The sequence below is a fragment of the Trachymyrmex septentrionalis genome, unplaced genomic scaffold (genome assembly GCF_001594115.1).
Source record: "Trachymyrmex septentrionalis isolate Tsep2-gDNA-1 unplaced genomic scaffold, Tsep1.0 scaffold6, whole genome shotgun sequence".
Classification (NCBI taxonomy): domain Eukaryota; kingdom Metazoa; phylum Arthropoda; class Insecta; order Hymenoptera; family Formicidae; genus Trachymyrmex; species Trachymyrmex septentrionalis.
The window spans coordinates 3,550,297-3,562,736 of NW_017305778.1; the positions used below are offsets into that span (position 1 = coordinate 3,550,297).

The 12,440-nt window shown below is 29.8% G+C and overlaps 3 protein-coding genes across 3 annotated transcripts; all 3 read right to left on the reverse strand.

The window, feature by feature from the left end:
• Positions 1 to 1,073: 1,073 nt before the first annotated feature.
• LOC108752267 (leucine-rich repeat-containing protein 15-like) lies at positions 1,074 to 4,590 on the reverse strand. Its single transcript, XM_018492970.1, has 9 exons — positions 4,443 to 4,590; positions 3,940 to 4,053; positions 3,720 to 3,870; positions 3,379 to 3,450; positions 3,174 to 3,317; positions 2,440 to 2,827; positions 2,035 to 2,294; positions 1,396 to 1,724; positions 1,074 to 1,105 (listed from the first exon to the last, which is right to left on the reverse strand). The coding sequence occupies exons 1-9, from the start codon at positions 4,588 to 4,590 to the stop codon at positions 1,074 to 1,076; spliced, it is 1,638 nt and encodes a 545-aa protein (XP_018348472.1).
• A 1,053-nt stretch (positions 4,591 to 5,643) lies between these two features.
• LOC108752246 lies at positions 5,644 to 7,652 on the reverse strand. The gene is made up of 3 exons (XM_018492946.1): positions 7,528 to 7,652; positions 6,126 to 6,437; positions 5,644 to 5,987 (listed from the first exon to the last, which is right to left on the reverse strand). Exons 1-3 carry the CDS (start codon positions 7,547 to 7,549, stop codon positions 5,929 to 5,931), a joined length of 393 nt encoding a protein of 130 aa, XP_018348448.1. The 5' UTR covers positions 7,550 to 7,652; the 3' UTR covers positions 5,644 to 5,928.
• Positions 7,653 to 8,425: 773 nt separating this feature from the next.
• LOC108752259 lies at positions 8,426 to 11,888 on the reverse strand. The gene is made up of 4 exons (XM_018492962.1): positions 11,677 to 11,888; positions 9,562 to 10,372; positions 8,840 to 9,130; positions 8,426 to 8,694 (listed from the first exon to the last, which is right to left on the reverse strand). The coding sequence occupies exons 1-4, from the start codon at positions 11,689 to 11,691 to the stop codon at positions 8,465 to 8,467; spliced, it is 1,347 nt and encodes a 448-aa protein (XP_018348464.1). The 5' UTR covers positions 11,692 to 11,888; the 3' UTR covers positions 8,426 to 8,464.
• Positions 11,889 to 12,440: the final 552 nt, after the last annotated feature.

Here is a 12,440-nt window from a genome sequence, read left to right on the forward strand (position 1 = left end):
ATAATTATTATTTCATAATTCTCTTTTTACAGTTTTGTAATTTGTATTTGCAAATCAATCTCATTCAATAAATAAACGCCGAATAAAAGTTGTGAGTAATTTTTATAAAAAAATTGAACAATTATAATTGATCTTAATTTTTTTTATTTAATTTAATATAATGTGTATTTCATTTTTTGATAAGTATAGTTTATTATGTTTTAAATTCCATCTAATTACAAGTTAATGAAATTATTTAATATATAAACAACTTTGAAAACGAGCGATTATACAGGATGTTCAATAATTGTTCTGACGGAGTTCGTGGACATGTAGAGCGGACTAAAAGAGACGAAAAATCTTTTACCATTTTACAATTTTTGCAATAGTTAACAAGATATTAATTGCTAAAAATTGCCGAAAATTGGTTTCAATAATTTTTTATTCAAATACTATCACCTTTACTCATGGAGCGCTAAGAATTTTTTCAGAATTTTTTAATATTATACCATATTTTCTCATGTTGATAAAAATGAGAAAATGCAGTACTAAAAAATTGATAAAAAATTCTGAAAAAATTCGTAGAGTTTTATGAGAAGAAAATAAACAATTTTTATCTTCTACAGTTTTTTTGTAAAGTTGATAACTATTATGATATAATTAGTATTTGAATAAAAAATTCTTGAAGACCAATTTTCGGCAATTTTTAGCAATTAATATCTTAATTATTGAGAAAATTGTAAAATGGTAGAGGACTTTCCGTCTCAGTTTAGTCCACTTTACATGTCCACAAACTCCGTTAAAACAATTATCGGACATCCTGTATAAGTAAATATTTTTTTGGAAATTTATTTTTATGAAATTCTGATTATGTCTTATTTTATGTTATAATTATTATCATTAAGTGTTATTTATTGGATTATCACACAAACGTAGCTTGTAATTGCAAGAAACCTACGTATATTTCACTACATTTCTTATATAAATCAAAATAAAATAAAAAGTAGTTGAAATTTAAAAAGAAATTTTAAAAAGCACATTAATTATCATTAATTTTCTATATATTGTGCAATATTCCATTCTCTGTAGAAAATTTAGAGGTTTGAGCTTCGCACGTCTTTCACACCTGTAATAGCATAAGCAAAAAATAATAAATAATATCGTATTTAACTAGAAAAGAAATAAAAATCATCATTATCTTGTTCCACTGCACCAAATTTAATTTAATATTTTTATATAAATTTCTATATCATGTTGTAGGTTTATTGCGTCATTAAAAAATAAAGACTAATATCTGAAATATTTAATCTAATTCTATTTAATCTAATGTAATTCGTACCAAAATCATATCTTTCCTGACTACTTGCGGCGTGATGGACGGTGCTATAACGTCGAGAGGTAAGCGTGGGATGATACCTTTCATGGAGGCCCACTGACCTTCGCAAAGTTCATGAAAAGTCAAACGCAACAGTGACTGGCCGCCTAGTATACCTGGCCCTCTGCATGTTGCACCAGCTCCAAATTCCCAGATACTCCAATTGTCTGTCATAATTAAAACCCGTTGTATCTGCAACGGATTGGTCAGATTCGCAAAACTGGCGAATCTTTTGCGCAGCCAAGAAGCAACATAAGAGGCACGACAATCGCAATGCCAAGGATTCTGACTCAAACGTACTTGCTGAATTGTGAATATAGCGTCCATACTACCGGCTGGCAAGAAGGAGAGGTCATTTGATTCCAGTTGTCTAAAAATTACAATGTGGCGTGACAAAAAATAAAGAGAGAGAGAGAGAGAGAGAGAGAGAGAAGAGAAGAGAAAAGAATATTGTTTTTTTTATTTACAATAAACAAAAATAGATTTCTAATCTAAAAGTCACAATAAACAGATTTATAAAACAAATATATAAATTAAAATTTTATTTAAAAAAAAACTTATCATTTTATAAATATATAAGTAAAAAAATTAATACATAAAAAATTTTGATGTTAAATAATATTAATTTTAAAGTAAGTAACTTTAAAATTAAATATACAGAATTTTTAATATTAACTCACAGTTTCCGTAAATTTGGCGTGTCATCAAAAACTCCTGATTGTAGTATCCTTAGTCGATTGGATTGCAAAAAAAGAGAAGTAAGATTGAACAGACCGCGAAAAACACCTCTTACTAAAATTTCTATGCGATTGCCATAGAGAATAAGACGTTCCAAAGACATAGAATTATTAAATAATCCAGGTGGCAAATATTTTATATGATTATGTCCTATTCGAAGTTCTCGAAGCGCTGACATACCGTGTAATGCTTTTGCATCAATCTATAGCAAAAATTCAAATTCTCAAAGAGAGATCTTTTAAAACTTAATAATATGTTGCATAAATATATTATAAATACTTTTTATTACATAACATTGTAATTCTTTAAAATAAAATTTAAATTTATAAAATTTAAACGATATTTACATGAGATATTCTATTGCTTGATATTTCTAGAATTTCTAATTGTGCCAGAGTTAATAATAATCCCTTGGACAATTCCGTTAGTCGATTGTTCCGCATATTCAATTCTTTGAGAGACGCCAAATCTTTGAATATACTGTTAGGCAGCTCTTTTAAACGATTTTCCTCAAGTGCAAGGTGTTTGAGATTAATAGTGTCTCGAAAAATTGAAACAGGTAATCCAACTAATCGGTTTCCACCCAGCAATAATTCGTCAAGATTTCCAAGGCCGTAAAATGCACCGGGAGGTAATAACGAAATGCGATTGGAAGAGAGATCCAGCAAAACCAAGTGATCATTGCTCAAAAAAAGATTTTCTGGCAAAGTACGAAGTTTATTTGACGACAAATCACTAAATAGAATAAAAAATTTGTATTAAATTTTTTATAAGTTTATAAAAAGACAAGAAATTGAATTTCAACTCAAAGAAAAATATAAATATTAGTACAGCACATTTAATAATATTTTTTTTGCAAGATGTATTAAATGAAATTTTAATATAATTATAGAAGTATATATAAAATACACTTCTATACGTTAAACATTTAAATATTTTTTTGTAACTTTCTAGCTAATTTTCTCAAAACAACTATTAAAAAAAGTATATAAAATTTCTACGAAAATATTGATACAATCTTGAGTTAGTTCTTGTGTTTCTTTCTTAATTAATAGTACTAGTAATTAAGTATCCGACGTACAGAATTCGGAGATTTCTTAGTCCATAGAATTGATTGCGTTGCATTTCCTTCAAGAGGTTATTACTCAATCTGACATTTGCGATACCATGCAAAGGCAGAAGCAGGCTCGGTGCCAAATGCTCTATTAAATTACTGCTTAGATCTCTGTAATTCACAATTTCATTAGTATATTATACATGCATCTCTCAATTGTTACACAACTCACAGATGGTGCAACTGCGTCATATTCTTAAATGTGTCTCTGTGCAGAGCGCTGAGCCGATTACTTCCAAGGTCCCTGAAAAGGCACGCCAAACAAATAATATTTTTATTTGTAAAGCATATATATTATATATATATATATATTTATATATATATATAATATGAGAAATATACATAATATAATATTATTCTATATTATATATTATTATATTATTATTATATAATTTTATTTATAAATTATATAAAGCATTTCTATCTTTAACTCGATTACGATTCCTAAAAAAAATCCGTTATTACATATCTGTTCAACAAACGTGACGATATTATTTTTTATAAATTGCTTACAGCCTTAACACATCGGCAGGGACCAATTGCGTCGGAGGTAGATCCAGAAAATTGTATCTCCAACAGGACACCGATTTCATTTCCGGTACGCATTTGCACGGTCCTTTAGCACAAATCTCCCAGTCCTCCTCTTTCAGGCTAATCCGCCAAACTGCAAAAGTTTGCAAACTGATAAGTGTCCTTTCGTGTTTCCGTTGTACATAAATCTCGCAATTTTTACCGGGATGCTCGACGGCTCGCAATCTGCGTTCGAAACTGGACAGACGATTCTTCATCTCCTCAAGAATCGACATTGATTCCTCCGAGAGAGTCGGCGTCGATGAATATTCCGTATCTGTGCTCATACGAGATGTTTTATCTCAAGTTTCGCGATCGCGCATTTTGGAAATTGTATCGAAAATACGCGAAAAGAGATATATAAGAAAAGTATAATAGTTTCGAAAAATATTATTTTTCTATTCTTTTTAAGCGAGAAGATCTATTTTTCGAAATATATTATATATTTTTTATTTTAGAATTTTTAAGATTAAAAAGTTTTTGAAATTTTAGACAAAAAGATACGCATTTTCATAAATGACATTCTATAATCTCCATCTAATATTTTCAACTTCATGTAGTATAATAATTATTAATACAATTTTGACTGGATTGCTTTTCGTATTCTTCAGATTTAATTTAAAAATAATTGTTGTGTAGGCGAATATATTTAATTCTTTCAATTACCTGTAGAAATCCGCATACTTGCGGTGCACATATGTGAGACGAAAGAGTACGTATTCGTCTTGCACAATGAAAAGAAGACAATTACACAGTAAATCTTTGAAGATAAGTCGGTCATGTCACGGACGATTCGGACTAAACAACACATCATAGACGGGACAAAGTTCATCAGACTGAGGATGCGGTTCCCAAGCCAGTCCTTCATTGCGCACGACCGCATCCTCATTATCTTGAACATTGATTTGGAAGGTAAACTTATTACAATGAAGATTGACGGACAATGGCTCCACGCATACAAATTATGGCCTTTCATGCACGTGACGATGTATACACCCCTATTAACAAATCAATTTCCTAATATTTATAGATATCTAAAACATAAATTAATTGGCATAAAATTACAAAAATATTAATTATTTGTTATATATAGTAAATACATGATTATTTTCTAAAGATTACAATATTTATTTTACGGTTTTATGACAAAATAATTTAATGAAAATATGGTAGTTACGTAACGTTGAATCAGAACAAGTACAATAAAAAGGACAATTCAATTTTTTCCAATTTATAAATTAATGTGTTTTCTATTATTTGCCATCTAGAAAATAAGTCATAAAGCTTTGATTTACATTTATTTATCAATCGGTAATGATATCTTGTCTAGAATGTGTCGACATCATTCGTTATACTGTAGTGACGGAAGAAAGTGACGGAAACATATTACGCAATACGACGATGCACATGTGTACATTATAACACATAATATATTATTTAATAATAAATAAAATAGGAATTAGATATGATAACATTCTTTCTTTCTAGCAAAATAACAAATATAATAATGGGTGAAGGTTCCGTTTAATATTTAATCTTTTAAATAAAAGAGTCTCTTTTGTAACGGATGTATCTCAAAATTAAAATGCATGTAATGTTCTATACTGACGCGATTACATAATAAAAACAAAAAACAAAACAAATATAGAAATTATTCAAATATTTCGAAATCAAATTAGAATACATTTTCTTAACTACATATTTGTGTTAAGACAGATTGTAAACGCGATTAGAAAGCCGGTTTAAATTTGCGTACCGAGAATACATTCTATTCAGTACCTGCACACACAACTTACATAATTAGAAACTATGTACTGGGATCAACTGCGTCGCAGAAAAGGAAGTGATTATGAAAATCAAAATCAACTGTTGCTCATTAATATTTATTAGATAGATACATTTTACATTGTATGTCCATACATAGCGTTTAGTTTAGTAATTTTGTTGCTAATTTCGTCGCGTAATTATATCCAACTTACTTGCGTTACACCATTTCTATTCTCTCATTATTAGAGGAAGGGTTATATTGTTACAACATGTTAAAATTCATTTACTCAAACTAAATAAATTCACGATAATAATCTAACAGTTCATTCGACGATTAGTATTCTACTCCACGGTTCTTGATACTTTTCCAAGATCGAGTGATTGTTTAGGACAGTCTTACTCCGCCGGATCCAGGACACTCTCCTTTGCTCTTCATAGCCAATTCTAAGATTAAAATACAACATGATTAATGTAATTAATCTAATTAATATATAATAGTTAATGTATAAATAATTAATATAATTATTATTTAAATGATTAGATTAATACCACAATTTATATATGCTACTTTCATGTGCTTACTTGTGCCCATTTCGCAATTGTGAATATCCAGAGCGCACTGCGTCCCAAAAGTTCTCGGCTTAAAGCTGGAGTCGACAGGATCGTGAGCGCAAACAGGATCATAATCAGTCCCGCAATCTCGCGCGCAATCCTTCTTATTCTTCTTTGCTTCCTTGGACGCTTTGATAGCGTCCTTTACGTCTTTCGACGCGGTCGCAGCTTCTTTGATATCTTTAGGTTCCTTTACATCCTTCATAGTGGTGTCGACTTTTGTCTCGTCGGGAAAAGCGTACGTTTCCTCGCATAATGTAAACATGCTGAGGAACGCGAAGGCTAGGAAGAATCAAGAAAAGAGACAGAAAGAGAGAGAGAGAAAAAAGGATATGAAATTAAAGATAATTCGATTTTAATCCAGTATTTTCCATTTCTAATCAAACATTTCCACAAATAACAGAATAGTTTTACTTAATTACAATAATAATAAAGAAGATATTAATAATATCCTCTGATAATTATTAAAAAATTATCACTGTAATAGAATAAAACGTAATTTTAAATAATTAGTGCAATTTTCGAAAGTCTTTCTATTAGCGAATTACAGACAAGATAATATTACATAAATAATAATACATAAATCTATTAATAATGGCTTAGCCTCTCTGCTGGGATGCTGCGCAGCCTTAATACGCGGCTCTATTGAATGATTGCAGCTTTATTGAAATCAAGGTTTATTTTAAATCGAGATCAGTCCGCTCCTTGCGGCGATTGTGACGTTTCTTCGCTCAAGGTCGTTTACGCCCACTCCCATTTAAAGACATTTCCTTTTGCTGTGAGAGACTTCTTCAAAAATTTCAATTGCTCTCTCGCGCGAATTATAGTTGCGATTTTCATTCTTCTTACATGATTAATCAAAAATAAAACGCATAATTTTGTATAATTTTTCGGTGTATTGTCGATTGAGATGAGATCAAACTAAATTTCAAATTGACACAATTTCAAAAAAAGTGCTTACAAATTGCAATAATATCGATTTAATTTTTTCAATTTTTTTATAGTTAATATATCTAACCTCTAAATTCTTTCTAATTTTATTGCTTCTATTAAAAGTTTTAATATATAAAAAAGGTTTTATATATAAAATCTCTACAAATACGCAATCAACTAGCAACAATATAAACTGCATTAAATAGTGTAATATTTTAATATTATTAAAATCTTTCTATATTTTTTGAACATACGCAAATAGATTATTAATTCAATTTATCAGCATTTAATGAGACTTTTAAATATATTAATAAATATTAACTCAAAATCATTATATATATTTGAATTTACTTAGCAGAAGATACATTTATTGTTAGTTGATTACAAGAATGATCGATTTTAGCACTATAAAATCTTAAAGTCGTTGCAGTTTTCGTACCAACTATAACTGCTACCTCCATTGTTCTAGCTGATCGGTCCGGTTGAAAATTGATGAAAATCAGCAGTTCTAAGCACAGCGAATGACTATCACGAGAGAACTGGCATATCGTATCACACCATACTACGTTTATAAACTGAGTGTAATGGTTAAAGCTATCCCCACCTGAGAGAGATTGAGAGAGGACGTATTATGCTTGGTTATCTTACTTTATGTGGCGCCTCATTTTCGTATCCGACATATTCGCTAAAGAAACGCAGATTGTAATTAATTAATTAAACATTTTTACAAAGTATTACTATCTATGCAAAATAGAGAATGTACTCAATTTCTATATAATTTAAATTTTTACATAATATTATATTATTATGAATTAAGATAGTCGGTCATTACTCTGCAATTTCAATTAAATAATTCACATTATAAGTTTTTACATTATAAGTTTATTATTCAAAAATAATCTTTTCTCTCATATCGATAAGAGGCGTATTAAATACTGCTCATTCAACATTATGCAGATGTATCTTTATATTTGACATACATGTAAGATTAGCAAGAGGTAAATTTGTTAAAGTTTTATTTTCCAGCGTACTTTGCTACTTGGTACACAGTGGCACCGAATAATCATGAATAGACATGACAAGTGCTGTAAAAGGAAAGATCATTCTTGTAATCTTCTCTAATCATGTCGTTCCGACTGACGTCGATTACGAAGTAGATTTGACAGCGCTCTATATTCATAGAAATTTTTAATGAAAATTTCTTTATATAAAAAATTTTTATTTATCTTTGCAATCAAAAATCGGGAGAATAAATACAGCACTTTGTATATTGATGAAATAATTTTTATAAGTATGAATAAGTATACATATAAATAAATAAAATTACAAAAGCAGGGAAAAATGATGCGACAATGAAACTCGATAATGTAAATCTCTCAATGCCTTCTTTGTTCTGTGAGTTGCCTCTCTTCTTTTACGTAACTCTTAAATAAATTTAAATAATCATGCCAAGATTCATGGAACGTAAATGCCTCGGCAATGCGACACGCAGAGGTCGTGCATTTCTCTGTCGAATTTAAACGAGCATTGTTTTGCGTCTCATACTTCTCAACGGAGCTTTTTACTACATCTTCGAGATTATTTAGTATTTCCATACTGGCATAAGCTAAAAAATAACGAAATACAATAAATAAGTTAAAAAAAAAATTAATTAACAATATTTTCGTTTAAAAAATCTCATTTCAAATTCATTACAAAACTTTTATTATTAATTAAAGTTGGAAGTTCGGAGATTTAATCAGAGAACTTACGCGCTGAGAACTTGCGATCCTCGTCATCATCTTTATTGGAAACTTTTTTCTTGATGATCTCAAGTTTAGGTATGAAAAGCAGCAAACAGATTACTGCAATAAATTTCACGATCATTTTAAAGATCACCAATTTCAATATGATTTTTGCGATGGTAAATGCATTTAATTTGAGAGCAAACGGCAATCCTAGATCAATACTTGGCAGAAGGGAAATTTGAGCCACATCCGAAAGCGAGTAGGGTGCACTGTAAACCGGAGGTGGAATAGAAGTATGTATTGAAAGACCATATCCTAAGGAAACAAAAGATTAAACACTACGTCAAATGGTCAAAAAGCTCTGAAAATATAATTCAAATTAATCCAAATGCTAATAAAATTTAAAATAAAGGAAAAAAATTTTCGAAGAAGAATCAATTTTATTAATTAAAAATAATTAAAATAATGCGTCTGCAAAACTCATTAAATTATTGTAAAGCTATAACATTATATGTACATTTGCAAATTTTGAATAATTTTAAGCAATTCTTATTTAAGTACGACAATAAATAAATAAATAATAATAATTATATATATAGATAAATGTAATTAAATATTTCTATTATAATGTAAATTTTGTACCAAATTTTAATGTAGTACTAAATTTATTATAATAATAATTATAATATAAACTTAAGTGAATCAAGTCATTTAATTTTGATGATCAATAATACTTCTTGTCTCACCTTGTTGAGGTGGTAGATAATTTCCCGGTGGTCCATACGACGAAGTTTGAGGATAAAGCGAAGAACCATCATTCGGAGATTCGTACGAATTCTGTGGCGGCCCATAAGAATTCTGTGGTACGCTATAGCGATTATTGTAGTCCATCGACGACTTAAAGGATTGAGAATAAGAATCGCTAGATGAAAGAGCGTTGGGCTCACCATAAGTAATTCGCGGACTTTTCGACGCGTATATCGAATCGGGCGAACCGTACTCTGTTTCTGGCTTGTAAATAGGTCCCTGCACGTACTCTCTCCTATTTGCCTTCGTCTTTGAGTCCGTCTGTACGATCCCTTCTCGCGGATCATCGCTGTTATGTGAGTGCATCAGTGCCTGAAGATAGCTGTCCCTTTTCCAAGCGGTTTTCGGACTTTTGCTAACCCAAGACTTGTGATTGTCGACATGAGAGCCGCGAAGACCCATATTCTTTGAGATGGTTCTTTGGGGGATGGCGTACTCTCCGGAAGCTATTTGACTAACAGTCGTAGGAGATACGAAAGGAACAAGTTTTGTAGAAACGATATGATTAGAATCAGTGACTATTGAGGGTTTGGTCGATAAAGGAGGACCGAGGACTAGTTCCTTCCCTAAAGTTATCGATGCTTCGGATTCTTTGGCCTCTATCTTCAGAGTCGACGCACCTGGTGTATCCTGATAATTCGAGGGCACAGTTTCGTGGGATGAAACCAAGGTGAGAGAAAGCAAAAAAATTTCTAGAATCCAACTGAGTCGCTGCTTTTGTGACATTTTCATAATATATTGAAGAAATATCTACAATAAAAGACATATAATAAAATTAATTTCTATAAATTATAAAATTTATTTATAATATTTTTATAACCATTATAAAAATTTTTTTAATAGAAACGTCTAACGACATCTCAATGATGATTTTATGTGTTTTAACAATTTTAACAACAATAAATTTTTGTTTTTTTTTTAGCCATAAGAGTAAGACTTATATAAGATATTAAAGTAAATGTTAAAATAATTTAGAAGTTTTATAATACTAATTTTTTTCATACGTACTCTAAATAGATAATATTTTAAATAGATAACACGACAATGAATAGACTTAGAAAGTCTAAAAGCATTCCTTTCAATCAATTTTAATTAAAAAAAGAAGAGATGAGCAAGTAGTACAAACAAGCAGCACGACATGAAATGCCTTCTAGATGAGCGTCGATTCCTCTTGAATACGAAATACAGGCAAATGTCGCGCATACTAAACGCATAGCGGTCTATGCCCCTTTTTAGGGTAACCATTTCAACAATAACCTTAATTCACGCGTATATAAAAATAATAAAACAACTATATTTTATAACTTTACAGTAGATTCTTATTCTATAATTTGACATTGTTATAATATAATTTGTTATTATTAATTGTATTGCTATTTAAATTTATTATTATTATATTTTTATTTATAAAATATATAATCTTAAAATTAAACTATAAAATAATGGCAAATTATAAATACACAATAACATTCTTGAGGCTTCCACGGATGCTTTCTATATAAAGGTTATGCGTTTTGCGGGTTTTCTCCGTGTCCAGATCCATTCTTGAAATGCCAACGTTTCGTAAAATCAGAACGAGGGGCAGCCTGATACTCGTCCTGATGAAGTAGAGTGCAAGGTTTGCGAAACATTGGCATTCCAAGAATGGATCTGGACACGGAGAAAATCCGTGAAAATAATTATTAATAAAGCTTAATAAAATAATATCTAACATAGCTAATTAATTTTTAGATAAAAGTAATTACAAATTTATACATATATAAGAAATAAATAAAACATTTTTTTTTAATAATTGTATTTTATCGTGCCCACACTGTGTTTTTATCGTGAAGTATATCAAATTCGTGTTTTTGCCGTGAAATATATCAAAATTGTTTTATTATTATTTTATTTAAGAAAATACATTTAAATTGTTTATCGCGAAATTAATATTATCGCTTTATATATTAAAAAATTTAATTTTTATGTTTATCAATTGTATAATTTTTATATTACTTTTTATACCAAAATATATTTACGATATATACTGTGTAATGAATAAGATAAAAACTTACAAATGATAAATACATGCGTTGACTATTTCCACTTAAAAATAGTTTTCCACTTCCAACAAAAGATAACGCGGACTTTTAACTTTTCAGTTGCACTAGGATTTCTTTCTTCTCTATAAATTTGCTTACTTGCGAATTATTCATTCCTGCATCAAACACAAAAATCTATAGAACTGTTCTAACGAGTATTGATCTCACGAAAAACATTCTTACTGACTGGCACTCACGTCGATCAATGCTCGTGAATAAAAAGTCATCGTGTTTGTTTCGCCTATATATGCCGTTCGCATTCGGAAGGGGCACGAAATTCACGTTATTGGGTTACTATTTCACCGTGCCCCTTTGATACTTTCAGCACCACCATCGATTGTTACCGTCTGCCGTGAAATATGTAAAAATTGTTTTAAGTATTATTTCTTTATTTAAGAAAATTTTATATATTTTGAAATAAAGTTATAATGTTTTATTAATTAAAATAAATAAATAATCATATGTATTTCTTTGTAGAATTTTGTAAAAAAAAAAGAAGAAAATACGAAATTGTTAAAATTACTTTTAATGAGCACCTTCAATAAGTGATTCATAAATGTATGACTAAAAACGTTATTCGGGTATTTATTACAAATTGTTAAAAGCTTTAAATGACAATGGGAGGAGTCAAAGGCATGGCCATTATTATGTGCTGTACGATGCAGTCTATAACGGTGTTACCATCTTTCGAACCTCCCACAATACTTTGATCCAGTGGCACACTTTTTTAGTGGCAT

What these genes read in the sequence shown, in the direction of transcription:
- LOC108752246 (XM_018492946.1), bottom strand. Translation starts at nt 7,549, where the DNA reads ATGGAGGTAGCAGTTATAGTTG. An exon ending in GGAGGTAGCAGTTATAGTTG is followed by an intron (nt 6,438 to 7,527) that starts GTACGAAAACTG and finishes GATTCTTCCTAG; the next exon opens with CCTTCGCGTTCCTCAGCATG. An exon ending in CAATTGCGAAATGGGCACAA is followed by an intron (nt 5,988 to 6,125) that starts GTAAGCACATGA and finishes TTTTAATCTTAG; the next exon opens with AATTGGCTATGAAGAGCAAA.
- LOC108752267 (XM_018492970.1), bottom strand. Translation starts at nt 4,590, where the DNA reads ATGATGTGTTGTTTAGTCCGAATCGTCCGTGACATGACCGACTTATCT. An exon ending in GCGAGCCGTCGAGCATCCCG is followed by an intron (nt 3,871 to 3,939) that starts GTAAAAATTGCG and finishes AAACTTTTGCAG; the next exon opens with TTTGGCGGATTAGCCTGAAA. An exon ending in CAAGCAATAGAATATCTCAT is followed by an intron (nt 2,295 to 2,439) that starts GTAAATATCGTT and finishes TTTTTGCTATAG; the next exon opens with ATTGATGCAAAAGCATTACA.
- LOC108752259 (XM_018492962.1), bottom strand. An exon ending in TTATCTACCACCTCAACAAG is followed by an intron (nt 9,131 to 9,561) that starts GTGAGACAAGAA and finishes TTGTTTCCTTAG; the next exon opens with GATATGGTCTTTCAATACAT. An exon ending in GGATCGCAAGTTCTCAGCGC is followed by an intron (nt 8,695 to 8,839) that starts GTAAGTTCTCTG and finishes GTTATTTTTTAG; the next exon opens with CTTATGCCAGTATGGAAATA.